General features: G+C 43.4%; 1 protein-coding gene across 4 annotated transcripts; it reads left to right on the top strand.

Annotated features, from left to right (window-relative positions):
• The first annotated feature begins 2,164 nt into the window (after nt 1-2,164).
• STX6 (syntaxin 6) lies at nt 2,165-26,672 on the top strand. Of its 4 annotated transcripts, XR_012160322.2 has the most exons (9): nt 2,168-2,325; nt 6,570-6,739; nt 7,428-7,522; nt 10,714-10,776; nt 12,785-12,907; nt 15,503-15,609; nt 16,365-16,459; nt 17,035-17,320; nt 19,156-19,223. XR_012160322.2 is itself a non-coding variant. In XM_073356584.2 (8 exons), the coding sequence occupies exons 1-8, from the start codon at nt 2,291-2,293 to the stop codon at nt 18,632-18,634; spliced, it is 771 nt and encodes a 256-aa protein (XP_073212685.1). In that variant the 5' UTR covers nt 2,168-2,290; the 3' UTR covers nt 18,635-19,147. The 4 variants fall into 4 exon arrangements, 2 of the variants coding, with proteins under 2 accessions (XP_073212685.1, XP_073212686.1); XR_012160323.1 differs by lacking the exon at nt 10,714-10,776 and having other exon boundaries at nt 2,165-2,325; XM_073356584.2 differs by lacking the exons at nt 17,035-17,320; nt 19,156-19,223 and adding an exon at nt 18,552-19,147.

Genomic DNA, 26,672 nt, shown 5'->3' with positions numbered 1-26,672 from the left:
AGGATGCATTTAAAAATTAATGTGGAATTAATTTGGAAATTAATATATACTATACTTTTTTAGGTCAAAGTTTTGAATGCAATGGCATAATTGGACATAACTGGCGGGTTTACAGCAAATTGATAGGAACAAAAGACTAATATAAGTATATTTATCAATGTTACATTGGACTACATTACTTCAGGCAACTTTCCTCTTAACAGATGACCTCTGTATTTAAATTCTTTCCCACAATGCCTTGTAACAGCTGAGAGCCCTGAACAGAGCACGTTCAGTGCAGCTGACATGTATCCATAGATTAGTGTAACAAATAACCAAAAGGTTGCATGTTGCACCACAAAAACATAATCTATGTTTTTAACATATAAAATGTTTTTAAGGATGTTTCCTCACTGTGTGAATTAAATAAATCACATGAATAAAATGATACAGATTGCAAAATTAGTTTATTTAGTTCATACAGTGAGGAAGCATCCTGAAAAACAGTATGCCATTTATGACACAACACAGAAATAACACAGGGGTTGCACATTTTGGTAATGGGGACAGGTGTGGTGGTGACCCCATCTATGATCTTCCCAAATGTAACGAATGCAGCTCCATATATATATATATATCCACACACACAGGTACATGCTCATTCCCTAAGAGCACCCTCCCTGACCATACACACAGTGCTGCCACGCACACAGTGAATGCATCTTCTTCTGTCCAGTTACTGCCAGCTGCGCCCTCTCTACCTTGCTACTGTTTCTCTATTGTCCTCCTAGGTCCCAGAAACTCTCTGCAGCTGCTGCTGCTCTGGGCCTTTTGCTCCTCTACCTCACTCTTGTCCAAGGAGCAGAGAGAGACCTGTGAGAGGAGCTGTGTAGGAGCCAACAAGAGATTTAAGATAAGAAGGGGCATGGAGTGGAACCATTTTTTCACAAGGAGATAAGAGTAAGCAGAAAGAGCCCAGCAAATCCAGCTCCACTCACTCTTCCCCTTCCTGTTTTGGAACTAACATGTCAGCTCGGAACTTCCCCTCTTGCCTGCCCCCAAACTAAAAACAAACCCCAAAAAACCCTTCCTGGCTCTGGGGCAGCTCCCCTTGTTTCCGCCCAGGCCTCTCTTTGCTCCTGAGGGAGGGGTTGGGGAGCAGGGTTCCAAAAGTGCAGGCAAACTTGGTTCTGTAGACAACCAGCTGGGAATGCAGTGACACAGGACAAAGAGGCTGAGCGGGCCCAACACAGGATGTACTTATTCAATGCAGTACTGTTGAGAGCTCTGCCTGGAGAACACTGTGGGGTTGGCAAAAAAGGAGACTTTCACCTCTTAAACGCTACTGGCTGTTTGCAGACGTTTATAACTGGCCAAATTTGGGTGGATTTTCACAGGGATAGTAAAAGGCAACCCCCTGAACCCAGGGCTCTCTCTTCTCCCATGTTGAGTCCCTACGCCAACACGTCAGGGCACTAGAACTAACGCAAGCTATGGCTGTGCGGGTGTTTTTGTTTTTAAAGGTTTCAGAGTAGCAGCCGTGTTAGTCTGTATCTGCAAAGAGAAAAGGAGGACTTGTGGCACCTTAGAGACTAACCAATTTATGTGAGCATGAGCTTTCGTGAGCCACAGCCCACATGGGCTTGAGCTACAGCCCACATGGGCTGTAGCTCACGAAAGCTCATGCTCACATAAATTGGTTAGTCTCTAAGGTGCCACAAGTCCTCCTTTTCTTTTTTAAGCATTGTCAAAGCAACCTTGTTGCCAGGCTCTAACTGGAGGCTGGGAAACGCACGTCTGCCCTCAACAGGGGACTCCAGGAGCTGCCCTGGGGACGGGGCTTCAAAGGACACTTACGCCTCCCCTCAGCCTGAGGGCTCGAGGCGGCGGCGGCAGCAGCCCCCCGTCGTACAGGGCGGGGGGAAGTACCCGTCGCGTGATGCCCCTACCCCACTCTGGGGGGGAGGGGAAGGGGGGGAACGCGCTCTCCTGTGTCACGTGCCAGAGCACTGCCCCTCGCGCCCATTGCCCACTAAAGAACGCTCTCGCCTGTCACGTGACAGCGGAAGCCCCTCCTCGCAGAAACGGCGACAAGGCCACTGGGGCGCAAACCTCCGTCACGTGACGGTGGAGTGGGCGGGACCCCCGGAGGGGGGAGGGGATTGCGGCTCTCTGGGCTCGCCTCGGTCTTCTCATCTTTTCACACGGGGCGCGGGGTGGGGCGGGAGAGGAAGGCCGGAGCTTGCGCCGCCGCCGCGGCAGGGACTGTGACGCGCCTCCCCCGCCGCGGGCGGCGCTGGTGCAGCTGGCCATGTCCATGGAGGACCCCTTCTTTGTGGTGAAAGGGTGAGTGGGGGAGGGGCAGTGGAGGTGGGGGGCAGGGTAAATAGGGGGGCAGAGTTAATGTTGGGGGGTGAGTGGCGGTGGGGGACAGGGTTAATGAGGGGGTAACTGGCAGAGGCAGGGTTAAAGTTGAGGGGGTGGGGTGAGTGGATGTGGGGGCAGGGTTAAAGTTGAGGGGGTGGGGTGAGTGGAGGCGGGGGGCAGGGTTAATGTTGGGTGAGTGGCGGTGGGGGGCAGGGTTAATGTTGAGGGGGTGGGGTGAGTGGCGGTGGGGGGCAGGGTTAATGTTGAGGGGGTGGGGTGAGTGGATGTGGGGGCAGGGTTAAAGTTGAGGGGGTGGGGTGAGTGGTGGTGGGGGGCAGGGTTAAAGTTGAGGGGGTGGGGTGAGTGGCGGTGGGGGGCAGGGTTAATGTTGAGGGGGTGGGGTGAGTGGAGGTGGGGGGCAGGGTTAATGTTGGGTGAGTGGGGTAACTGGCAGAGGTAGGGTTAATGAGGGGGTGATTGGCAGGGAGTGGTGTGGGGGGACTAGTGGCAGGTTAGTAGAGAAGATGGGAGAGATCAGTGGAGGTGAATAGGAAGGGGGGGGCATAGGTTGCAGGACATGTGAGAATCTCTGGGGCAGAGGAATTCCCTTTTTTTTACCCCCCACTCCCATGGAATCTCCCACTACTCAGTCTTTCTATCCAAGGAGAAATGAACTCCTTGCAAGTGCTTCTGGCTCTACTTGCCTCAGGCTCTGCCCCAAGTGTGTATGTGGGATGTGTGATCACATTTCCAGCACCTGATTTGCTGCCATTGAGGTACAATGGACTATGCCATAGTCCACCAGGGGTTGTATGTACTTGAGTAAAATTGCCAATTAAAATAGGAGTAGCTAATGTTTGTGAAAGCTAGTCTACATTTCCCAAATATTTTTTCCAGGAGACAAGTGTTTGTGATGTCTTTTAGTCTAGGCTGAGCAATAGCGTATACCAGAAATGTTTAACATAGAGCAAATGTGTGGGGTCTGTCCAGACTAGCCTTTACAAACCTGTTACCTATCTTGAGTTAATAGGCAATCAGTTAAACTTAGGGTGGTAAAAAAATCTCCTACATACACAAACAATAGTGGCTAGAGAATGAGATGGGGTGGGGGGTGGAGTATTTCTTCACTGTAGAGTTAACTCAGGTGATCATTATTTGGGTGTGACCACTTGAGTTGGCCTAGCTCTAGTTAGAGCAGCAAAACTCTACAGTCCTGTGACCCTAGGCAGGCATTTTGAGGGGAAAACAGCTTTACACATTTTGGAACCCAGCCTACTGCTGAGAGAGAGGGGACTGGCTCATGAGTTGCCAGTTCATTGTGAGTGTATAGTATTCTCACAAGCATGGCATTGAAGCGTTTGCATGCATTTATTGTACCTATGGCTGGCCTTGCATAGAGAGAATATTTTGCTTGAGCTGGGTGAAGACTGATGGGTTGGGGGGGAAAATCCTCTATCCCAGTGGCTCTCAACCAGGAGTATACATACCTATGGAGGTGCACAGAGGTCTTCCAGGGGTACATCAATTCATTTAGATATTTGCCTAGTTTTACAACAGGCAACATAAAAAGCACTAATAAAATCAGTACAAACTAAAATTTCATATGACTTGTTGATACATCAGTGTATACTATACACTGAAATGTAAGTATATTTATATTCCAATTGACTTTTTTATAATTATGATCATGAGAAAGTAAGAGACTTTTTCGGTAATAGTGTGCTGTGACACTTGTATATTTAGGTCTGATTTTTGTAAGCAAATAGTTTTCAAGTGAGGTGAAACCTGAGGTACACAGGACAAATCAGACTCCCGAAAGGGGTACGGTAGTCTGGAAAGGTTGAGAGCCACTGTTCTATCCCAAGGAGACAAGTAGGCAGATGAAAGGAACAGGGTCTTTGAGTTCAGGAGATGTTAGAGGGATATAATTAGTATGATGTTAGTCGAGTGGGGCAGTGGCTCACTGGCTTCATGAATGCTGAGGGCCAAAGATCACAAATTGGGGATAATGTTCAAAAAATTGGAAAGAGGGAGATCAATATTTAGGGGGAGCTGCTGGCATAGGGCAATATTGTCTAAGAGCCATTGATGTGGCATGACTTGTATGTGGTTGCAAAGAGTTTGGGCTTGAGGAGGTTAAACAAGCTGAAAACTTGCACTGGAAAATTTTATCTTAAAGTCCTAACAAGCTGAACAGAGTTCAGGGATGGTTGAGAGTTACACAGGGAAGCAGAGGAAAAAACAGTTGTGAATATGGTAAGAGGTGGGGAGAGGGTAAGAGTTCACCAATGTGGAGCGTGAAAGTGAAACTTGCTTCAAGGATGAAATGGTGTTATGGGAGAGAAAACAAAATGCTCTGGGTTGGGAACTGGGCTATGTCCAGGCAAACTTTACAGAGTCTGTCTAGGAGTGTGGAGACTTTCTCCTGCTGTGTGGAAGGAGGAGATATAGCTTCTCGCATGCTGTCCCCTCAGATGACATTAATTCTGCTTTTGTCCTCTTCAAATTTAACTCTGAGGATAACTCAGCTCATCATCTTTAACTAGATTTTTCCTTTATGTGTAACTCTTCTCATCTATGAACATCCAGCCTTACTTGAAATTTCCACTTGTTGGTACTTTCCAAATATGTTTGGGTACAAAATAAAGAAACCCAAACTGCCATTAACAAAGTTTACTTATAACTGAGGGAAACAAACAAGTTGTACTGTATCCTTAGTCAAAGCTATTGTATTTAGTGCCTCAAAATATGCTAGGCCATTTGATAGGTGACAAATAAGGGGAGGAGGAGAAGGGATGTGCCTCTTACGCAGGGGTGGGCAAACTTTGTGGCCTGAGAGCCACATACGGGTATGGCAATTGTATGGTGGGCCATGAATGCTCACGAAATTGGGGGTGGGAGTGAGGGCTCCGGCTAGGGGTGCGGGCTCTGGGTTGGGGCCAGGGATGAGGGGTTGGGTTGCAGGCTGGGGCTGGAGCAGAGGGGTTCAGAGTATGGGAGGGGGCTCCAGGCTGGGGGATGGGGCATGGGAGGAGGTCAGGGTCCAGACTTCAGGCAGTGCTTACCTCAGGCAGCTATGCGGAGGCACGGTGCTGATAGCTCTGCAGTTCTAGGCCAATGGGAGCTGCAGAGCTGGCGCTTGGAGTGGGGGCAGTGTGTGGATACCCCTGGCTGTCCCTATATATAGGAGCCAGAGGGGGAACATGTCGCTGCTTCCAAGAGCCACGCAGACCCACTGCACTCATGGAAAGGGGCAAGCCCCTGACCCCACGCCCCGGCGGGAGCTTGAGGGCCGGATTAAAAGGTCTGACAAGCAGGACATGGCCCGCAGGTCGTAGTTTGCCCACCCCTGCTCTTATGACTGGTCATGCCTGTCATGTGCTGACTTCCCATTAATTTGAATGGATATTCCACAGGAATAAGGCTAGCAGTATTTGCTGGTAGATATTTGCTACTTGTTAAGTGATAGTCACAGTGCCATCAACAAAGTGTGCATTTCCACAATATAAGTTGAATGCACTTTTCCACAGAGCTTGCGGCAACAGCAAAGGCAGTTCAGTTTAGTAAAATAGCATATCTGAATGGTAATATTGAAATCACCAGGGCCACACTGAATACAATCCATGTAAAATCTCTAGGGGGACAATTGCTGCAATTCTTATGGCCTTTGTTGTGAGGTGAAATTATTGTAGTAGGGGAGAGCATACATATGCACTTGATACTAGTGTTACCTAGGCACGTCTCAGTCCTGGAATGAAAGATGCAATAGAAATGCAAAATGTAGGCTGGTTCCTCCAACCAGAGAAGATTATAGCCAATGTAACTACTAGGGCAATGCGTGAAGATTCTGTTGTATGGGAGCAATTGTCTGAAGGCTTGGGTCCCTTCAATAATTGGGATTGCTGTGACAGAATTTCATAATGTGGTCATTTCTACCACTATGGGAGGAGATGAGATGTTGACTGTTTCACATCCACTGTATGTGAAGAATCTTTCATTTTCAAAAGAAGGGAGGTTTGGAGGAAGAAGTTTTGGGGATTATTGATGCAGGCAGGTTTACAGTGAAAATTAGTGACAACAGCTCCCTGCTCAGGGTTTGTCTACATGGAGAAAAGACTGGCATAACTAATAGATTAGTCAATTTCCCCATTTGGACAAGCCTTTAGTCTTGACCAGAGAATACATGCTAATTATCCTTTACCTTCTCCCCTTCTCAATTGCAGGGAGGTACAAAAAGCGGTGAACACAGCTCAGGGGCTGTTCCAGAGATGGACGGAGCTCCTGCAAGATCCCTCCACAGCTACAAGAGAAGAAATTGACTGGACCACCAATGAGCTCAGGAATAACCTGCGGAGCATTGAGTGGGACCTGGAAGACTTGGATGAAACTATTAATATCCTTTCTATAGGGCTGCTTCAGTCCTTTGGATAAATCAGATATGGACCTACATAATAGCTAGCCAAGAGATCATTATGGCTCTTGAGTAGTTCAGTCTCAAATATGCATCACACTTGATATAAATTTCTCATTGGAGTTACTATTTGCATTAGACTTCACTATGTACAGTTTAGTTTAGACAACCAAGTCAGTTGTATCCCAACTTTACTCAAATTTCGAATAATAACTTAAAGTACTTTCAGGGAAAAGCATTCCTTATGTTTTCCTCCCCAATAAGATGCAGTTTAAAATTAAATGTTCTGTTTGCTAAAGCCCCTTCTGTTGGATACATTTATTTCATGCAATCAAGCTTATATTAGATTAGCATCCTCCCAAAATCATCATTCTCCTTCATTTTAAGTTCAAACTTCTGAAAGTGCTACACAGTACGGATCAGAGAACCCAAATAGTCGAGGGAGACTCTATGCTGATATGTGTCCTGTAGAATGCATTCTGACCACACTTTTTTCTTTTACGTGGTTGTGATAGGAACAGTCTATCTAGTACTTTACTAATCAAAGTTTTGGAAAGGTCCAGTTACACTTATGAATTGTAGCAGTTGGGGAGCCCTTTCCAGGCAGCCAGGATATCTAGATCTTCATAAATGCTGAATACCAGTTAAATTATTTCCTTGACTTATTTACGCATTGTTGAAGCAAATCCTCGGAAATTCAACCTTGATGCAACAGAGCTGGGTGTAAGAAAAGCCTTCATCACAAGCACACGGCAGGTGGTCAGGGTAAGGAGTTTGGCTGCTTGTTTGTGGAGGGGATTTTCAGTGATAGTGTGTAAAAGCCCATGGCCACTTCAAAGTACTGGAGATTAGTTTCCAGTGTCAGTCTAATATCAAACTGTTACCTGATTTCTCACTACCCTCATTTTCAGTATAATCCCTTTGATAAGGATTCCCAAGCTGTGGTCTGTGAAGCACTTGCTTGCAGTCTGCAAAGAGCTGGTTGGATTGTACTACTGGCTCTCCTCACTTCCAGCTGCTTCTACAAGTGTCCAGTTTCCTCTTTGCAATGAACAATCTGGAACCTATAGAAGCATCTAGAAATGAAGAATCAGCATAACTGCCTCTACTACAGTAAGAGGCAGAGAGGAAATGAGTCTAGCTTTGAATGCTGTTTTAATTGTGCTGTGCATAGTTGAAGTGCAAACTTTCAAAGATTCAAATCAAAATCAACTTTCACTGAACTGTTCAAAGGCAAGTCATGCTATTTACATGCCAGACCTCAATTTCCTACCCTCAGCTGTTCTGGTATTACTGCTGTTAAAGGTTACTAGTGTTTAGTTTAGTTGTGTGTGTGCGGGGAGGGCGTTCACCAATGTCTTAGCTCTTGCTTGGATTTTGGGCAGATGCACATCTGGAAAATTTTGACCTAAAATCACTTTCAGAAAGCTTTAAATACAGTAACTCCTCACTTAATGTTGTAGTTATATTCCTGAAAAATGCTACTTTAAGTGAAATGATGTTAAGTGAATCCAATTCCCCCATAAGAATTAATGTAAATAGTGGGGGTTGGGTTCCAGGGAAATTTTTTTTGCCAGACAAAAGACTATATTTTTGTGTGTGTGTGTATATGTGTGTTTAAAACACAGTGTAAGTTTTAAACAAATAAATAAATACTGTACACAGCAATGATGATTGTGAAGCTTGGTTGAGGTGGTGAAGTCAGAGGGTGGGATATTGCCCAGGGAATGCCTTACTGCTAAATGATGAACTAGCACTCGGCTGAGCCCTCAAGGGTTAACACGTTGTTAATGTAGCCTCACACTGTACAAGGCAGCACGAATGGAGGGAGGGGAGACAGCATGGCAGACAGAGACACACACCCTGTGTGTGAGAGAGAGGAGACATGCTGACCCCACTCTAAGTACACTGCCTGTTTAAGTAGGTCGATCAGCAAGTTGAGACAGCAGCTGCTGCCAGCGATCTCCCTCCGTCCTGAGTCCTGTCGTGTGTCCCCCCCAGCTCTGTGGAGATGGGGTAGAGGAGCAGAGGCAAGGGGGACACCCTGACATTAGCACACACACCTCTTGCACAGCATGCAGGAGGCTCTGGGGAGTAGCTCCAAGGCAGAGGGCAGGAGCAGCACATGGAAGTGCAGGGAGGGACAGCTGAACTGCCTGGCTATTGATAGCCTGCTGGGCAGCTGCTGCACAGGGAACTTAGGGGAGCTGATGTGGGGGCTGCGGGTCCACCCTGGTTCCAAGCCCCCACCAGCTAGCTCCAACTGGCTGCTTTTTCTGCAAGCAGTGGACAAAGCAGGCAGCTGCCAAACAACGACATTATAAGGGAGCACTGCACAACTTTAAACGAGCATGTTCTCTAACTGATCAGCAACGTAACAACGTTAACCGGGATGACATTAAGTGAGGAGTTACTGTAACTGAAAAAGTTAGAATGGAAATGCAGTCTTAACTATAATGGGAGCAGCAGTGATTACTATAAGTATGGAGAAAAGGTCAGCTGGGTTGAGCTGGGCCTGAATGAGTAGGATAGATTCATATGTGGTTGGGAGTGATTTTAACAACCACAAGGTAATTGAAGGAGAGGGGAAACTTCAGTGTTTGAGAGAGTATTAACATCTGATAAGTGAATGCTTGTTAAATTCTCTCAATTGGATTTAAGATTTTTTCCCCATTAGTTAATATTTTAATGCAAATCTTAATTTCTGCTGGTTCTGACAAGAGTCTTAGTTTATATTCATAGCAAGCCACTAAACTGTGTTCTTACTGGGAACAGAGTTCTTATCCTATTTGCAGTATTGTTATCTAGCTACAGTTCTTCCTGAAGTAGAAGCCTGCTTTCTAGGGAACTAATCCTGAAACTTCCTGATAAAGGTAATGGATCCATGCTTACATGGCTGCCTTTATATAGTCTGTTTTTTTTTTATCTTGAGTAAATCGGGTAAATTCACACTGTCCCCTCTTGTCCAGGCTGAAGTCTGACTAATGTGAAAATAACCCAGCTCAAGAACACCTCTAAACATAAATCACTAGCATGGTCTTATTTTTGAGCAATGCTTTTTATTTTTAATTCTTAGGCATTTTAATTTACATAGTTGACTCTAAAGCTTTAGTTAACATTTCTAACAGATTTACTAGAATGCTCCCTTGTGAAAAGTAATTCTTTGGGGAGGTCCCAGATTATTTAGGATATCTTATGTGGCTTTTATCAGTCACTGTCTGGAGCAAGAATGCACTGGGTATTCTGGTGATATCAGACATTTGTGCCAGCCTTGAGATTATCATCCACTTTAGTTATCATATTTGGCCACTACTTCACTTTTATATATTCATGGTAGTACGGGATCTCACTTTCAGTATAGACTGTTCTGAATGTAACTTCTAAGACTTCAAAGTAATCTGCTGTCAAAGTGGCTTTCATCTAAGGAGCTCAAAGTGCTCATTGGTTAAAGAAGACTTCCATGCACTTGTATAGTGACTTAAGAAAGAATGATACCCATTTTATAGAGGAGAAATTCAAACACAGAAAGTGGCTTGTCCAAAGTGGCAAGTCCTTCATGGGGGTGGGGGGGAAATGCCCGAGACCTAACTTCAAACAGCTAGAACACAGTCCTTCATGCACACCACTTAAGAGAGAATATTTTTTTCAATCAGCTACACAAATCAAACATCGTTACAGCAGTGGAGAATGGGGAGGAGCAAAACCAGTAGTAAATCACTAACATTTTCAAAATATTTTGCCAGAAGGGTTTCTAGTATTCATTAACATTTTCCTTAGCATTAGGGCAACTGTTAATTATAATATTAGTCTTCCTGGATTTTTAAAAGCACATGCCTGTAAGTAAAGGGCTTTTTGGTCCTCCATAAAACTTGCTATGTATGTTTAATTATGCCAATTTGCTAAAATAATGGCTATCATTTAAAATTTGATCATATACCTTTTACTTGAATAAACAGGAAATGAAGGATCAGATGTCAAACTCATCTGTGCAGGCACTGGCTGAGAGAAAAAACAGGAAGGTGAGAACCAATAGCAGACTGTTGGCTGAAGTGGACACAAGAATCTTTCGAGATGGTTGATAACTCCTTGTAGTTCAAGTATAGTAGCTGCTGACTTAAGCTACATGTTAGATGAAAGTACACTGACTTGCAAAGGGGCTCATGTACCTTAAGGTAGAGTACATTGGTATTAAACAAAATAAACGCCTGTTTAAACACCTTACTGCCAGCATGCATCTTGTTATCCTGTTTCCATCAGAAGTTTTGATTACAAAAAACAAAAAAACTAATATCTTTCTTAAACTGGAAGAGCATGCATTTTGCTGGCCTGTGATCTTTTTGTGGCTAGTAACCAGTGAGAACACTTATTCTTGCAGGCACAGTTTGCTCTGGTTACTTTCCAAACCTTTCACACAAGGTAGTAAGTTATTACTCAGTGGTTTTTGCCTCGGACTGCTTATACTCCATCCAGTCTTGCATTGCTCCTAGGAGGGAGGAGAATATCCCCATTTCTCAGAGGAGGAATCTGAGGCTGGAGAGGTTGTGACTTTTTTTTTTTTTAATTTCTCCGTCACCCCGCCATGCCCCCTGGTGAGTTTCTGATCTAGGACTGTAATTCTAGCATTCATGGCTTCTAATCCTATGTTTACCAATATCTATTTGACTATGTAAACATAGCAAAGCCTCATTATAGTAAGAGTCAGGAACGGGTTGAGGTAAAGGATGTGGTTATCAACTTTTACCTCCCCCTCCCGGCTCAGGTTACAGGCTCTCAGGTATCCCATCCCCAGTGAAACTCCCCTGCCACATTCCCAGGTCAACATTCCCCCCTCCCTGCTGCGTCACATCGTCTGGGCTTGTAATGTAAGTAGACATGACTTACACTAGCAGGAGAGAGTTACAAGTAATTGCAGAGTGACCTCCAGAGCTGCCTCTACTGAAGTGTCTGCATGCATCCATCACTTAATACAGTAGATACATTTCTGACTTTTCAGTAGATTCATCAGTGTCAAATGAATCAAATTTCCAAACAGGCTGGCGAGGAGAAGGCAGGCCTGATCCTTGATTATTATATGGTTAATGCAACTTCTTAGTCAACATTTAAAGTATAGTCATGACTCACTTATGTCCTCCCTTAAAGCTTTATTTAGACTTCTCCTTGCTTCATTTCCCTACTTCCCCTGTATCTGGATGTTGCCAGGAGTAATAATGCAGCTGAGATAGAACAGCATGACCCAATGCTAGCACTGGTAACGCCTGAAGGAAGCTACTGGATTCTGCAGTTTATTTTTGGAGTTCCTTTCTTCCCCCAACCCCTTTTCAGTCTAAAGGAAGTTATGACAGCAGTGACCAGTAGCAAGTCATTGCTGAGACATTAGTGTCATGCTGTGAGTGAGTTCTGAATGCTGCCTTTTTAGAAAAAGTTGTTTGACAATCTGGAATATACGTATAAGGTTGCAAGTTCACTTAACACTCATACCATGTTAAATAACACAAGGATTGCCACCCCTGGACCAGAAAGTCCTAGCCAAAACTAATTTCTTAGTCACTGGAAAGAACCAGCAATGTACTCAACCTTTTTGGGGACAGTGTTTATTCCTTGTTGGGTTATTGCTTGTCTTCTGTTTTCCCCCCCTCCCTGACCTTCTGTTCCATGCTCACACTTTATCTGCCACCTGTTAACCTTCTTTCAGGGCCTGGTCCTCTTCTCTCTCCTCACCAAGTGGGTCCAGCTGTTCTCACTGCACTGTTCTTCATATTTGTTCCTTCTCTTCAGCTGCCCAACTGCAGCAGTCACAGAACCTTCTGACCAGCATTCCATCCATTCTCCTGTTAAAGGGCCAGCAACTACAGCTGGAATATAGATGGAAGGAAAGTGACCTGCTGTATATACTCTGAGTTGGGTAACATGGGGTACTACTTAATATTCTTTCGTGCTTCCACTTGGAACTTGGTTTTAGGGGTGAGGTGACATGACCATATATTGGAGTGTCTTACTGATTAAATTCTCCTGTGTGTATGTATACAGGCACTGCTGGGAGAAAGTGGAGGTCAGAGTTGGAGCTCTGGATCCGATAAATATCGCGGTTTGGATCGTGAGCTGCAGTTAGCCAATTCACACTTCATTGAGGAGCAGCAGGCTCAGCAGCAGGTATAGTATTTCCTGCATATAGTGCATGTGGATCCCTTGCTAACAGGCATGTAAGGAGATGGTGGTACTGGCAGGAATAGCCAAAAGTCTTCAAACATCCAGCATACATTGAGCCATCTTCTGTGCTCAATACAATGAGGGCCCATTTGTTTTCAATATTGTTTGCCTACGTACCTGTTGTAGGCACCTAAATATTGACTGTTGTGCTTAAGGTGGTTTTGGTGTGTAAGTTTTGGGACACAAACCTTAAAGTTTAGGGCTTGGATGTATAGGTCTGTGTAGAAGACAACTAAAAGGTATAGCCCATCTGGAAGCTGCCACATGCTGATGAAATCCTTTGTGAAGCATAGAACCATAAGGGGATAGGGAGAATACCTGATTCTGCCAGATTCCTCCATTCCAGTTCAAAAAATGACTCTGCTTTTACACATATCTTGAATAAAGGTTCGTGTAGGGCTGATGCAATAAATACTCCCCTTGATATTGCTGCATTGACTTTTCTTCATCTCTCAAAGAAGAAACATGCATTTATTCCTAACTGGACCCTTCACTGTAAAATCCGTGCACCAAATTATAGTGCTGACTTGTATTAAATTGATCTGTAATGAACTCCGATCTTAGCCTCTCTCTCCTTTTGATGTCTGCTTGTAGCTTCTATTGCACTAAGACTTTTTGTGTGGGGGGGGGGGGAAGAGAAGATGGATTTTCCATTTTCCCCTAAAGACAGCTTGGCTTAGACTTATTCTGATCACCTGTAGGAAGAAGACTTGAGATCAGAGATCCTCCACTGAGACTGACTATAGATGCTGAGAATTCACACACAGGCATGGACAATTTCAGCTTTTCCCATAAGAGCAGGTGCCACTGAACTGAAATGTTTTTTGAGTTAGTGAGGCCCCATCCCCTTCAGAATTTGTACTATGTTCATCACCTTATCTGAGCGCTGTGATTTAGTGTATTAAAGATTAGGACCAGAACCTTGAATTAGCTGAGGAGCCAGTGTGGGATACAAACCACTAGTATTATAGGCTCTGCCTGCTTAAGATAGTCTAATCAAGATGGATGTAACAGCATACAACATCTCTAAGGTGATGTAATGGTTACAGCTAAGTAAAATAAAATAAGCTAGCTCTATGGACTATTGTCTTCTTCTTTGTGCTTTTGACAATACATTTGATTTAATAGAAAATCAATCATTAGCACTGCTAGAAACCATTGTAGGGTAGCTTACTTTGACTGCTGCAAGCTCATTTGGAGAATTGTCTGGACAGTGCTCAAGTTTATATGTGGTTGTCCACCCAAGCATAGGTTCTTAGAAGAAATAAAGTGAGATATTGGTAACATTCTCCACAAAGTATCTCCTAACAAACAAATTTTTCACTCTTTAAGTGATTGAATAATCCCAACTAATACTGACCTTGTAAAGGGCAGCTGATAGCTAGATCCTTAGAGTGTGTTTGTGCAGCAAAGGCAAATGGTATAGTCTCACTGAACAACTGTTTCTTTAGTGGATTCAAAGCAGAGGTGGCAATTCCCTAGGAAAAATTAGTTTAGGACAGGGTGCTGGTAAATGCTGGCTTAAGTGTCCAGGAAGTTCAGCAACCATAGAGCAAATTTTTTCATACTGGGGATACATCCATTCAAAACAGGAATATCCACAACATCAAAGTTGGTCTGCTGCTACAGAATGCTGCATGACTTAATGGACCTGGACAGGTAGTCTGCAGCTCCATGCTTCTGATTGCTCAGTGCTTCAAGCCTGCCACTCTGCATTCTTGTCATTTTCATATCATCTGTTTTCAGCTTGTCATTTCTGTTTTCAATATTACATAGCTTCCTTGAGAAAATACCAAATCAAAATGTATACAGCCATTCCAGTGTTCAGTAGCATAATTACATTATTAATCACAACAATTTAACTTATTTATAAAGCCCTAAATCTGCCTTAAGTAACCACACCTTGAATATGTAAGTTTTTAATAGAAAATGCCTTAAACTGGAACTAACTAATGTTTTACTAATGTAAAACACACCTTTGGTAAATACCTTGTCATCCCTGATTCAGTCATATCCGATCATTTTAGTGGCTAGTTTTGTACTTGTGCTGACTCTGCAATGCGATCTGGATTCTGTTCCATCATATTCATCATCCGAATTGCAACTAAGTTCTGGTCTCTTCCACCCATTAAAGGTAATGGGATTGCACAAATATCACATCAGGCCTGCAGTAGCTTACAGAACTGTTCTACTGGTGATATGCAAGATGGCAAGAACCCATCTTGATTCTAAGCCCGCATTGAATTTGCAAGGCTGATAGGGAACAATTCCATTTTACTTGTCAAGTGAACACTTGATAAGGAGTTACTGGGACAAATGCAGAACCCCATCATGCTGCTTTGACAGTAATTCTTCAAGGTTGACCAACACTAAGTATTCCTCTGAATTACAGGACTAGTCACTAGAAGTTCAAGCCTATTTCTAAACTCTACTTGTCCAAATTGGCAAGGCAACAGGCATGTGTCAAAGCATTGGGCTCTGAACCAGTTGCAACTGGGTTGAATTTTAATTGCTTGTTTCCCTTCTCTCTGGCACCAGTTGATCGTGGAGCAGCAGGATGAGCAATTGGAGCTGGTCTCTGGCAGCATTGGGGTGCTGAAGAACATGAGCCAACGCATTGGTGGGGAGCTGGAGGAACAAGCAGTGTGAGTGCTGAGAAACAACCCCAAGCTGTAGGAGTTCTCAGGAATAAGACATGGGGAAGGGCTGGTGAGAACACTAAAATGTAACTATTGGTGTTCCTGTGACGAGAAAGGACAAGAGCTGTATATCATTGGCTGACTGTGGCTTTGGAATGATCTTGCCAGCCCAGTTAGTGACACAGAGGAGATCCCAAATTCTTGACAGTGATGAAACAGCTCCAGACAGGTTTTAGTAACTTTCCTACAGCATTTAAAACCAAAATGGAAGGCTACTTAACAGTCATTCCAAATCACATTCCCTCATGATACATAATTTACATTAAGCACTACACGTAAGCGACAAAGCTTTTAACAGTGTGACATTTTGGACTTTAAATGGTTTTAAGCCTAAACATGTTTTGCTAATTTTGGATCAAGTGTTTATCAGCTACTACTCACCTTGCAGAGATCACCAGAGCCAGCTTATATACTGACTTCACACATCAGGGAAAGCACGTAGAAAATTAGTCCAAATGAGTTCTCATTTACCACCAGAGTAAAACTGCTGGTTGAGCAAATTTTTTCTTTGACACTATCAAATAAGATCCTAAAATGTGTTTTTGTACTTTGCCTGGGGATTGGGTTATTTTTTGTAGGTGTGTGACAGTCTTGTGTGTGCGTGTAGTGAAGTCCTTGAGATACATCACTAACTAATCAGTACACTGGATAAGTTGCTTAGGTTGTTTACCTGACACAGGTCCCCTCTTCTTTGTCCCCAGGATGTTGGATGACTTCTCTCATGAGTTAGACAACACTCAGTCACGGCTCGATAATGTTATGAAGAAGCTTGCAAAAGTGTCCCACATGACCAGTGGTAGGTGGCAGAAAATGGGATCCGACTTCTAAACCAGGGAATGAAAGCTACATTAGTCTGAGGTCTGGAATGTGCTGTGTTGTCTCCTGGAGCTGGGACTAGTGTCTAGTAGTTTCTCTTAAATAGTATGTTTTTTGAGAGTATGGCAAGACAGGAAGCAGTTCATTGTATAAATAGGGAAAGATACTCTTATGCTACTTGAGCGTAGAGCCTGGCAATTTATAGTTCATGCTGGGACTGTCCTTTTTTTAGCCTATTCATCAGCCTTTTTTCACCTGCAGATTTTTTTTTCTATTTATGCAACCTGCGTGGTGAGAGAATGTACCTTGGGACTGCAATTGTAATAGCTTTTGCATCATTCCACTTTCAGTTTTACTGTAGGTTCCTGCAAGCTTGGGGGATGCTTAAGCATGAAGCAAGCTAGAGAACTTCAGTTAAACCCCACGTGAGCAGGTGGCTTTTTCTTGCTGTAAAGTCCAAGCAGTAGCTGCCCACAATGTACTCCTAGTGTGGAGTTTGGCTTTATGGAGTTTTTTTTGTGAATGAAACAAAACCCAGTTTTATCTTCACTCCAGGCTTGGAAACCACACCCAGCCACAAGAATGCTAGTGTCTGCCATCACCCAAAGGCTGTGCATAGTAAAACTCAAAGGTGCCAAAGCAAATAGCTTAATTCTGGAGCGTGTGAGAGGAGGGAGAGATTATTGAAGGTTTCTAGTATTTTATTGGATTGGTTGCCAAAAAACACCTCAAATCTACCAATGTCACCTCAGCACTCATATGTGTCTTGAATGCCTGAAGCCAATGGTGAGCTCATGCATCCAGCTGGTGAGATTCTCACCTGAGAACTGAAAGACTTCAGGTTAGTTTCTCTAAAATGCAACAGGAAATGAATAAGAAATACTCTAAATCTTATTGTGGAATTCATGCTCCAACTCTTTCCCTGTACCTCGATGTTTAGAATAAAGACTCCAAGAACAAACTTAGTTTAACTCTTAGCTTTACACTGTAACAGTGTCAGATGAAAAGCTCCTTGCCAGCAGTAGGAGGAAAGATGGTGTCTGGTCAGGCGTAACCTCCAAGGGGGGAAAAAGAAAAAAAAAAAAAAAAAAAAGCACTACTTGAACCCTGAGAGGGGGTCCCAGAGCTGACAGGATGCCAAGGGTAATAAAAACAGGAAGTATGATTGATTGTGTAGGCTGCCTTCTGACTTCCAGGAAGTGTCACTCCCCAGAGTCGTTTTCATTTATAAACACTGTGTGTGCGCTTTGTAATAGTCTACCTAAATGTATTATCTTCTCTTTCATGGTTGCTTCATGTATTTCTGGAAGCAGTAGGTATATTCCATGAGTCAGATAGAAGAAAAGTACTGTTAGTGTCAGTTGCCCAGTTATCTGACTGCTACATTGGGGATCCATTGAACACCACCACCTGGTAACCTAGCAGAATTGATGTTCTGTGGGTCACTGTCCACAGGCAGTAAGCATCACAGAATCACATGGTGGGAAGTGCTTTCTGCCATATACAAACTGCATCTGAAATCAAACTGTTGGATTAATGCAGCATTTGGGTTAGTCCTGCTGGTGAATATTTAGCAGTACAGACAGCTGGCAAACCACTCACTTTGGTGTGTGTCCCCCCCAGACACTGGTTTAATGATCAGAAAATAAACTTCAGTTTCCTTCAATTGTTAAAGACTGACATTTTTAGAAAAGATGGCTTGTGACAGAGTTTCTATTAGTACCTGCATCCTAAACGAAGGATCCAGCGCTGGCAAAGTTGGGGCCTGTGGGTCTCCATTAATGCAGCTTTGCTAACTGTAACAATAATGGAAGTTTATGGTGTGAGCATGGTTAGATGAGTGATACAAACAGCTCTGTCTACAGCTTCCACCATTGCTACTACTTGTGGAACTGCACTAGGGGTGAAGTATGGGCCTAGCTTTGCCAACGCAGATATAGCCTGCGGGGAGCACCAACAGGGAGGTGACCATCTTTCCTTCATCCTTTAAAAGTGCATTGCATAACACAGACTTCTTTCCAGAGCTTTGACAAATTCTGCTTCTAAAACTCCACCCTTCTCCCTCCATTAAGCTGCAGCTCTAGTGTCAACTGTGTGGTCACCATCCAGATCCCCTCAGGATCTTGCTGAAGCCCCCAACAAAGAAGGAAGTTAGGACCAGATGTTTTTAAGGCCAGGGGGTAGGTGAAAATAGAGAAACCAAGGTAGTCTTGACACCTTTTAAAGGAGATTTAACTTCTTTCTACGGAGTGTTACTTTAAAGGTCAGTCTCGCCTTCCTACTGGTAGCCATTCTTTTGCTGAAATTTCCAGCGTCCAAAAAGCCCTTAGGTGGTGGTGAGGGGAGCTTTTGTGCAAAATCTTCAAGAAGCAATGCAGGGCATAATGTGTGTATATGGTGCAAAGTGATCAAAGGGTGGGAGCTGTGCTGAACAACATATGGCTGGTGCACCTTCACTTCCAGTTGTAATACTGCTGAGATGACATCTGGCTCTTGGGATTCTCCTAATGAGAGTCTGGGTGAATTGTTCCATATGTAGATCTAGTTTAAAGGGCTTCCATCAAACTTTCCTTTCTTTCTGGCTTAAATTATGTCCTCAATAGTGCAATGGAGGAAGCTTTCTTCCTCTTCCCCTCCCCATGGACGTAGAAAACTAATGTTTCCTTTTTCTTCCAGATCGACGGCAGTGGTGTGCAATCATCATTCTCTTTGTTATCTTACTGGTGGTGCTTATCCTGTTTTTTGTGCTGTGATGAACTAACCTCCCTTGGACTCGTTCCCCCCGCCTCAAAAAAAAAAAAAATGGGGAAATGAAACTTAGTTACTGTTTCCCTCCACTCTGAGATTCCTGTCATGAAAACTTACATCTGGACCTTACTGTTCTCTTCTGTGGACTAACACTTATGGCATGACTCTTGCAACTACTTCGTCCGATTCTAAGCCTCATCAGCTTGCCTGAGGGGAAAATGGAGGATGGATGTGATCCCAAATTCTTCTGTACCTGGGACATACTGCTGTGTGGACAACAGGCCCGCTTCTCCCTCACCGTCCCATATGGAGTGGCCTAGAAGGGAAAAGGCAATTCAGAAGGAGTTTACCACTGTTAATATTTCCATCCATTACAGGTGTGAACCATATGAAGCCTGGAAACATCCGAAGCTGCCACATATTCCCCTTTCCCTTGTTAAATGCCCCTCTTGTCAGATTTAGACATAGAATAATAGTTCCTTGGGACAGTATTTCATTGACTACTGGAAGCTGATCACCAGCCAACAGTGCAGCACTTCCAAGCGAATAAAAGTTGGTCACTAGGAAGGAAAGGCAGCAGCGGAGGAGTAGTGTTGATGTCAGTAAATGCATTACTTTATACTCTGGCTATCTTCACTCCAGTGCAAAGCTATAGAAGACAGATGTGCGGAGATAAAGATTGCTTTTAAGAGTGCAGACACATTCTACTTTTGAAAATACTAAGTGTTAGGAGAAGCAAGGTCTTGGACCCTATGGGATTAATAGAAGGGGAGATATGGCTCATAACTGCTGACATGAAATCTAATGTGGACTTGAGTCTGTACCTAACAAGTGGGGACTGTTGCAGACAGGCTACTGGCACTGTGCTCGACTGGTCTCCTAACAGCATATTGATTTGACTCTACACAGTTAAGTAAGTAGCTGGAACATGTTAGAAAGAATCATGAGCAAAGCAGACTTCCAGGACATCTCAGCAGAATCTTACATACTGTCTATTCGTGAACCTTGAAAAGACTGAGCTGCCCTGCCTGAGGCAGCTGCCGTTAACTGCAGCGCTTTAACTTCTTTTACTGCAAGCCAAAAGCTGACTGACAGACTTTAGGCTGAGGGTGAACTTTTTCGAAAACTCTTCAAATCTCGATTATACAAGCCTCAAGCCCGCTGAGTGATGTGCAACTGAATGACTGCCTCTGTGTAACTGCTGTTACTGTTTGGCAAGTGATTTGTCAACTTTTAAAACACAATATTTTGATAAATAAACTTCAAAGATATTTAATATTAATGATATGGGCCATATTCTCTCCTTGGATATGTCACAGCCATTGACTAATTAATTTATACATGCACAGGGTAGAATATGGCCCAGAGCGTGTACCCTAAATGCTTACTAACGCACCTAAAAATAGGGGGAGTCTTAATTTTTCCTGAGCCAGTATTTTTTAAAAATGTTAAGCACCTGTTGGGACAAGCAAAAAGCCAGAAAATGCAAAGTTAAGGGAGAGACTCCAGGTCATTATTATTTCCCCAACCCTTATGCTGCCTTTGAATTGCCTGGCACTCCAGTTTTGTTTTACAAGATTGTTATTTAACCTAGTTTTGTCACAGTGAATTGGAAATTAGGTTTAACGAGTCACTGTTTTATTTAAAAGTGTTGCTAAAAGCTATCAGTACCAAAACTTGGCCTAGAAGGGCTTAACCTGGCAACACAGGTGTGGGGACAAATAAATCCAAATAACTATACTGCAAAACTAATCAAAGAAAAATTGGAAAGGGGAGGAGGGGGACTTCTTAAATTGCTGCTCCTGCCCTTCTGACTCCGATTAATTTAGAAAAGTTTAATGCAACCAGGCTTTTCTTTCAAAAAGAATTGCCCTTGTCAAGGCCAAAAATTGGGAGTTAATTAGTGCCCATGCACAGCAAATCTTGATAGCTAAAACTGCATGCTGCTCAAATATAATCCCATTCAGTGGGTTCCTTCCTCAGGATACCCTTGAAAGTGAGATTTCAGTTTTAATGAGATATTTCTTTGTTAAACACAGAAGTAGACTTTAATTCTAACTAAACTTGCTGTTGCGTGGCAATATTCTGGCTCTCAGACTAAATTACAATAACCCACCTATGTCAAGAAAATTGAATTTGTATACAGAATACTTAAGTTGTAACATGGAAAGTAAGCATGTACTATATGCCTTCTAACTCCTGCAGGATTAGGGATAACTGCCCCTAACTTTTGGATGACAGGCTGTCACCCTTCAATGGGACATGCGTTTGCTTAATGTGCCCTTTATCTTTATTTTGGGGAGCATTTACCAAACAGGCCTTCTATATTTAAAAAAAAAAATCTTGCAGATCACCTTTAACTGGGGATTTGTCTATACTAGCACGTTAATACAGATTAGGGTAGATTGCAAATTTAAAGCACAATAGCTGTTTCTGAGTAACTCCATGGGTCGACCCTTATTCTGGAACAAGAATGCCTTGTTGCTGTTTAGCTTAACCCACTTGGAAACTAGACAAGCCCTGAAACATTCCTTGATTTAATTTGTCAGAAATAAGTTAAATTTATCATTGGTGTGTTAAATACATGCTTTGCTTCCTTTAGGATCTGTTATACTCTTGCTGTGCATATTGGAAGCTAAGTAGACTTTATCCATTATAATCGCACTTGCATTTAATATTTCTTCCAGAGTAACTTTTCAGTTGGAGATCCAGGAAGCTAACTATGTAACTCCCATTAGGTTTAATAGGAATCTGTGTGGACCTGACCCTGTATCTTTCCATACTTGGCACTTCAGTGTTGCTGTTACAAAGGGGATTTGGGTATGTGCACCCATTGCTGCTGTGTCTTGTCACTGGAGAATATACTAACCTGTTTGTTTTATATTTGGAACAGCATCCTGTGAAATGACTAACTTTAGACACATCAGAAAACTTGAGCCTAGATAGAAAAACCAGAGGAGACATTTTCAGTAGGGGAAGGAAGACTTTCCACTTCTAATTCTATTTAACTTCCTGACACTGTAATTTCAGTGTAGGGCTCAGTGCTAGTTGTTCATTGTAGAATGTGGGAAAAGAGAGATCTTTTCACTGGTAGTTGCACACTCTGTTCCCCATTTAAATTACAATATGCTCTCTTGTGTGTTCTCCAAGAATTCTTAATTAAATGAGTTGTACAGAACTGCTCCTACACGTAAAGAAATTTTAGACTATAACATGTTACCAGAAGCCTATTAAACTGCTGTGCTTAAGTATGTCTGTCTAGATGGTGCTGCTAGTTAGCAAATTCAGTGGCTTTAGTCCTATTCTGCCTTGCTCCTTTTGCCTTTTCATTTAATTGTCATAAATAATGGACTGTGGGTTAAATGATGGGTTTTTTGATAATCCTTTGTTAGAAGTGTAAATATATATAGAGAGAGAGAGAGAGAGAGAGTCTGCTATAACATGACATTTGAAAGTAGAGACTGCATCTGCAAACATATTCCAGACTGGTGCACTGTACGCAGCATTAATCAAAATGCAGCACCTTTTGAACTCTGAGAAAGATCCCTGTACAGAATCTGGACCAAATTACCAATGTGATGTTTTCATCTTGGTGTGTCGAGCCTGGGCAGTTGGAACATTTATAGGGGCCACACGGAGCTGTAATGAAGAGGTTGCCGGTAGCTGTCTGTAGAGTTTGACGTCTTAATGCTGTAGTGGAGCTAGGTGGCCTCTGAGGAAGCTCTTTGACTATCCCTTATGGTTAAGCACTGTGAAAGATCTGTTTATACTTGAGCACTGTGGAATCGAAAATGGCTAGCTGTGGCTTATTTTCATACTGTAAAAGCTGCTGTTCTTCCTCCATTTCGGAGAGCTGTTAAAACTGTCGGTTGTGTTGTAATTGACTGTCTAGTTCCTCTTTGAGGAAAGTTCATCTCCAATTTTATATTTGGGACAGACACATTTCATTGTGTTGTGCTCCACATGGTAAGAGAGGTGGCTACTGTGCTCTGAGTCTTACTCTTCACACCTGGATTTCCATTCTGCAATCTGAGCAGGGAGTTCTTATGCTTGGTTGAATTGTGGTGGCTCTTTGGTGTTAGCTGGTGACGATTTGGGAAACCACGCACATGGTAGTCCTTGCTAAGTATCACCATATTGTAACCTTGTAAACACTGTCAAGGGAGATGTGGTCAATCACTGCTGTAACTGAAATCTGTTCTTCTGCTATTTTCCTTTCTTCAGGTTAGTGGCAGGCTACCAAAAATTTTATTTTAGTAATGCTGTTTATAAGGGGAGCCACTTACTGCATTCTCTTATGGGCAGGGGAGGATAGATTGTACTTCCCGTGACCCTACTAGCCCCTCCTGTCCCTCCCTCCATACAGGTTTTTAAAGGAACTACTCTATCATCTGGGACCCAGTAGCCCATGAGTGCAATGAGTTAAATGCAGATTTGTACTCTGCTATATGCATCCCAGCCTAAGTGGACTCGGGAGGTGTATAGTACAGTACTTGCACTGTACAAATGGGAGTAGAAGCCCGGTGAGCAGTGTTGCAGTTGGTTGGTAATGAGATGGTGGATGAGTTTCCCTTTCCCTATTTTCCCTCCTCCATGACCATACTTCAGTTCCATGTAAGCTTGTTCCAAGGTGGCTTCTGCCTTGTCATTCATTATTGAGAGAGCAGTCTCACATGTGCTAAGAGAACCACAGTCCACTGACTGTCCAGCAGCATTAGATGTTTATGCTATTATTTAAATGTTAACTTTCATTAAAATCTCTGTTTGCAGACATGCTTTGAGAACGGCTGCCTTAATGCACTAGTTTACTGTGGTGGGGTTGCAGCTTATTTTATACAGAGGATAACAGCATGGTGGCGGGGCCTGTTGCAGCGTACAGCCCCATAACTTTAAAGGAACTCTGCTCCTCTTTATTTCAGGATTAGCAGATCTTCCATGTTTACTATAGAAAGATCTTTGCACAAAGCTGAAACTTTTTTAACCCGCAGGGTGAAGTTAAAGTGGTAGTGAGATGGCTTAAACTGTCTCTCACTACAGTTCAGGTTTCAAGCATGTCTCGCTAACAGTTTCCAGCAAAAAGCGGGAAGGCAAGGCTTGATTTTTTCTGATGTAAAGGCAAAAAATGGTTTGGGGTAGGGGGCACTTTGTAGCTGTCTTTCTGATTCACTCCAAAGGAGCAATACAAGAGTACAAATACTACCCCGTTGGTGAAGAAACCCTAGTCTAGGCACATGGGGGTGATGGATTATTTCAGCCCTAGAAATAGTTTTGTTAAAAGTGTCAATTTGGATTGAAGACTGTTGTAACTCAAAGGCTTCTACCACAACTCTGCTAGGCCTTGTGCCAAATTAAGGCGTATAGTAAAACATTGATTCAGCTCCTACATTCTTGTGTGTGTTAAGTAGGAATAGACTGATGGAGGCTTGACTATGGCAGTCAAGGGCCTAGTGCTATCCCCAGAAGAGTCTTTGAGCCAAAGTATTTGAGTGACTTCAAAATATTGATAGACAAGCCACCTGTCATGTAGAGGAGGTTGAAATTACTATCCGCTTTCTCTTTCCCCTCCAGTAGGAGGCAAAACCTAACCTAACCTATCCTTCATCCCCATGATTACCCTGGAATCATGGTACAGTAAAAGCCCTACAGCATAGAGTAGGCAGGCCTGGCAAGTACATTTCAGGGGGGGCTAGGTATACCAATCATGATGCTGCAGGACCAAATGTTTGGATTATTCCACAGCACTATGGAAAAACTCAGCTTTATATCCACCTTCTTGTCAACTTTTCCTCCCTTGGTATTCACCCTTTTTTGTCAACTGTTGAGAATAGGCCACTTCCACCTTAATTGAAGTAGCGCATTAGCACTGACCCCCCCCCCCCCCCCCCCGGGTAAGGCAACTCCCATCTTTTCATGTGCTGTGTATTTATACCTGCCTACTGTATTTTCCACTCCATGCATCTGATGAAGTGGGTTTTAGCCCACAAAAGCTTATGCCCAAATCAATGTGTTATTTTCTAAGGTGCCACAAGGATTCCTCATTGTTTTTGCTGATACAGACTAACACGGCTGCCACTCTGAAACTCATCTCCCACAGTGCAAGTCCATTCCTCTAACATGCTTGGTGGACTAAGTTGGGAATCCCTTCTTACTGCTTCATGCCCCCTCCCAGGCTCAGATACAGCTGGTGCAGTGCAGTACACATGACAACAAACAGTCAGCTGCGCAGCCATTGCTTGTTTTTGCTAACAGTCATTCATCCAAACCACTGTTCCATTGTTTCAGTATTTAAATGCACCAGGGATCTCTAACAGTGCTGTCCTGTGCTAATGCTGCAACATGAAGCCGCTGCTTGTTCCATTTGGATGCACGGGCTGCTCTCCATGGTGATGCTCATAAGGACAGTGCATCTGGGGGGATTTTGTGAAAAGCTCTGACTTACCACAATGCAAAACTTTCCTTTACTCTTTCCCTCTTCCTGTCCTCAGCGTGGCAGCGAACGTTGCAGTAATCGATTACCCACCCTCTGCTGCTATTCCATTGAGTGTTTTAGATGACAGTAGAACTGCTACTCTGATCTGGGAGCAACACAGGCATGAGTGGAAAACACAGCTATGGAATATTTGCCTGGTGTTGAAGTGATTGTGTTGTGAACTCTGGTGTGTTGACTGTTGCTATGGGTTTCTGCACCAGAAAATCCTGACTCAAGTTCCTAGTAGCCACCCATGAGATATGGAGCAAAGGGACAGCTAGGTGATGGAAGGGGAGATAAGGGTTTGGCTACGCAAAAACCGGAATCTGTTTTAGGGTGAAGTTATGAACTGATCTTCAGTGGGGAGTGAATTTGGTGGTTAATTATGTAGAAAAGTTATTTAAATAGATACAATCAGGGAAAAAGCAGTTTTCCCCTTATGTTCTAGAAGCCAGTTACCACCAAGGAACATAAGGGTCAAGACTCAAGGGGACTGCAGTGGAGTGGGAGGCAAAGCTAGGCCTGGAAAACTTACAGTTGTCTCTTCTGGTGATTCTTTACCCAGGTGTATACGTGTTTTAGCACTCATGAGCCACATGCTGTGTTGCTGCAGCACAGGAAAGCAGCTGGTCTGTGCCTGGGTGGGAGAGCCTGCTGTCTGTTTCCCCTGAAATATTCGGTGAGGATCGACAGCAGTTCATTCCTGTAGAGTACAGTGTGATTAAGCCATAGCAACTGTTCCCACGAAACAAAATGTGATAAGTCACAGCTTAGTAGGAGCTGTGGGAGAGTAAGGACTCTGGGCAATAGTGTAAAGCCTGTGAGAAACATTTTAAATAATGAGCTGCAGTAGCCATCTAAGGAAAGGGTGTTACTCTGAAATATCAACAACTGTTTACTTCTGCTGTTGGAATCATGTTACGGTTGTGCAAAGAGTCTTCATCCTTCTACAGTATTAAAGTGGAGATTCACTGAA

The sequence above is a fragment of the Lepidochelys kempii genome, chromosome 8, assembly GCF_965140285.1.
Source record: "Lepidochelys kempii isolate rLepKem1 chromosome 8, rLepKem1.hap1, whole genome shotgun sequence".
Classification (NCBI taxonomy): Eukaryota; Metazoa; Chordata; order Testudines; family Cheloniidae; genus Lepidochelys; species Lepidochelys kempii.
Note: the sequence above shows the minus strand (reverse complement) of the source record. Positions and strands in the feature narration are given on the sequence as shown.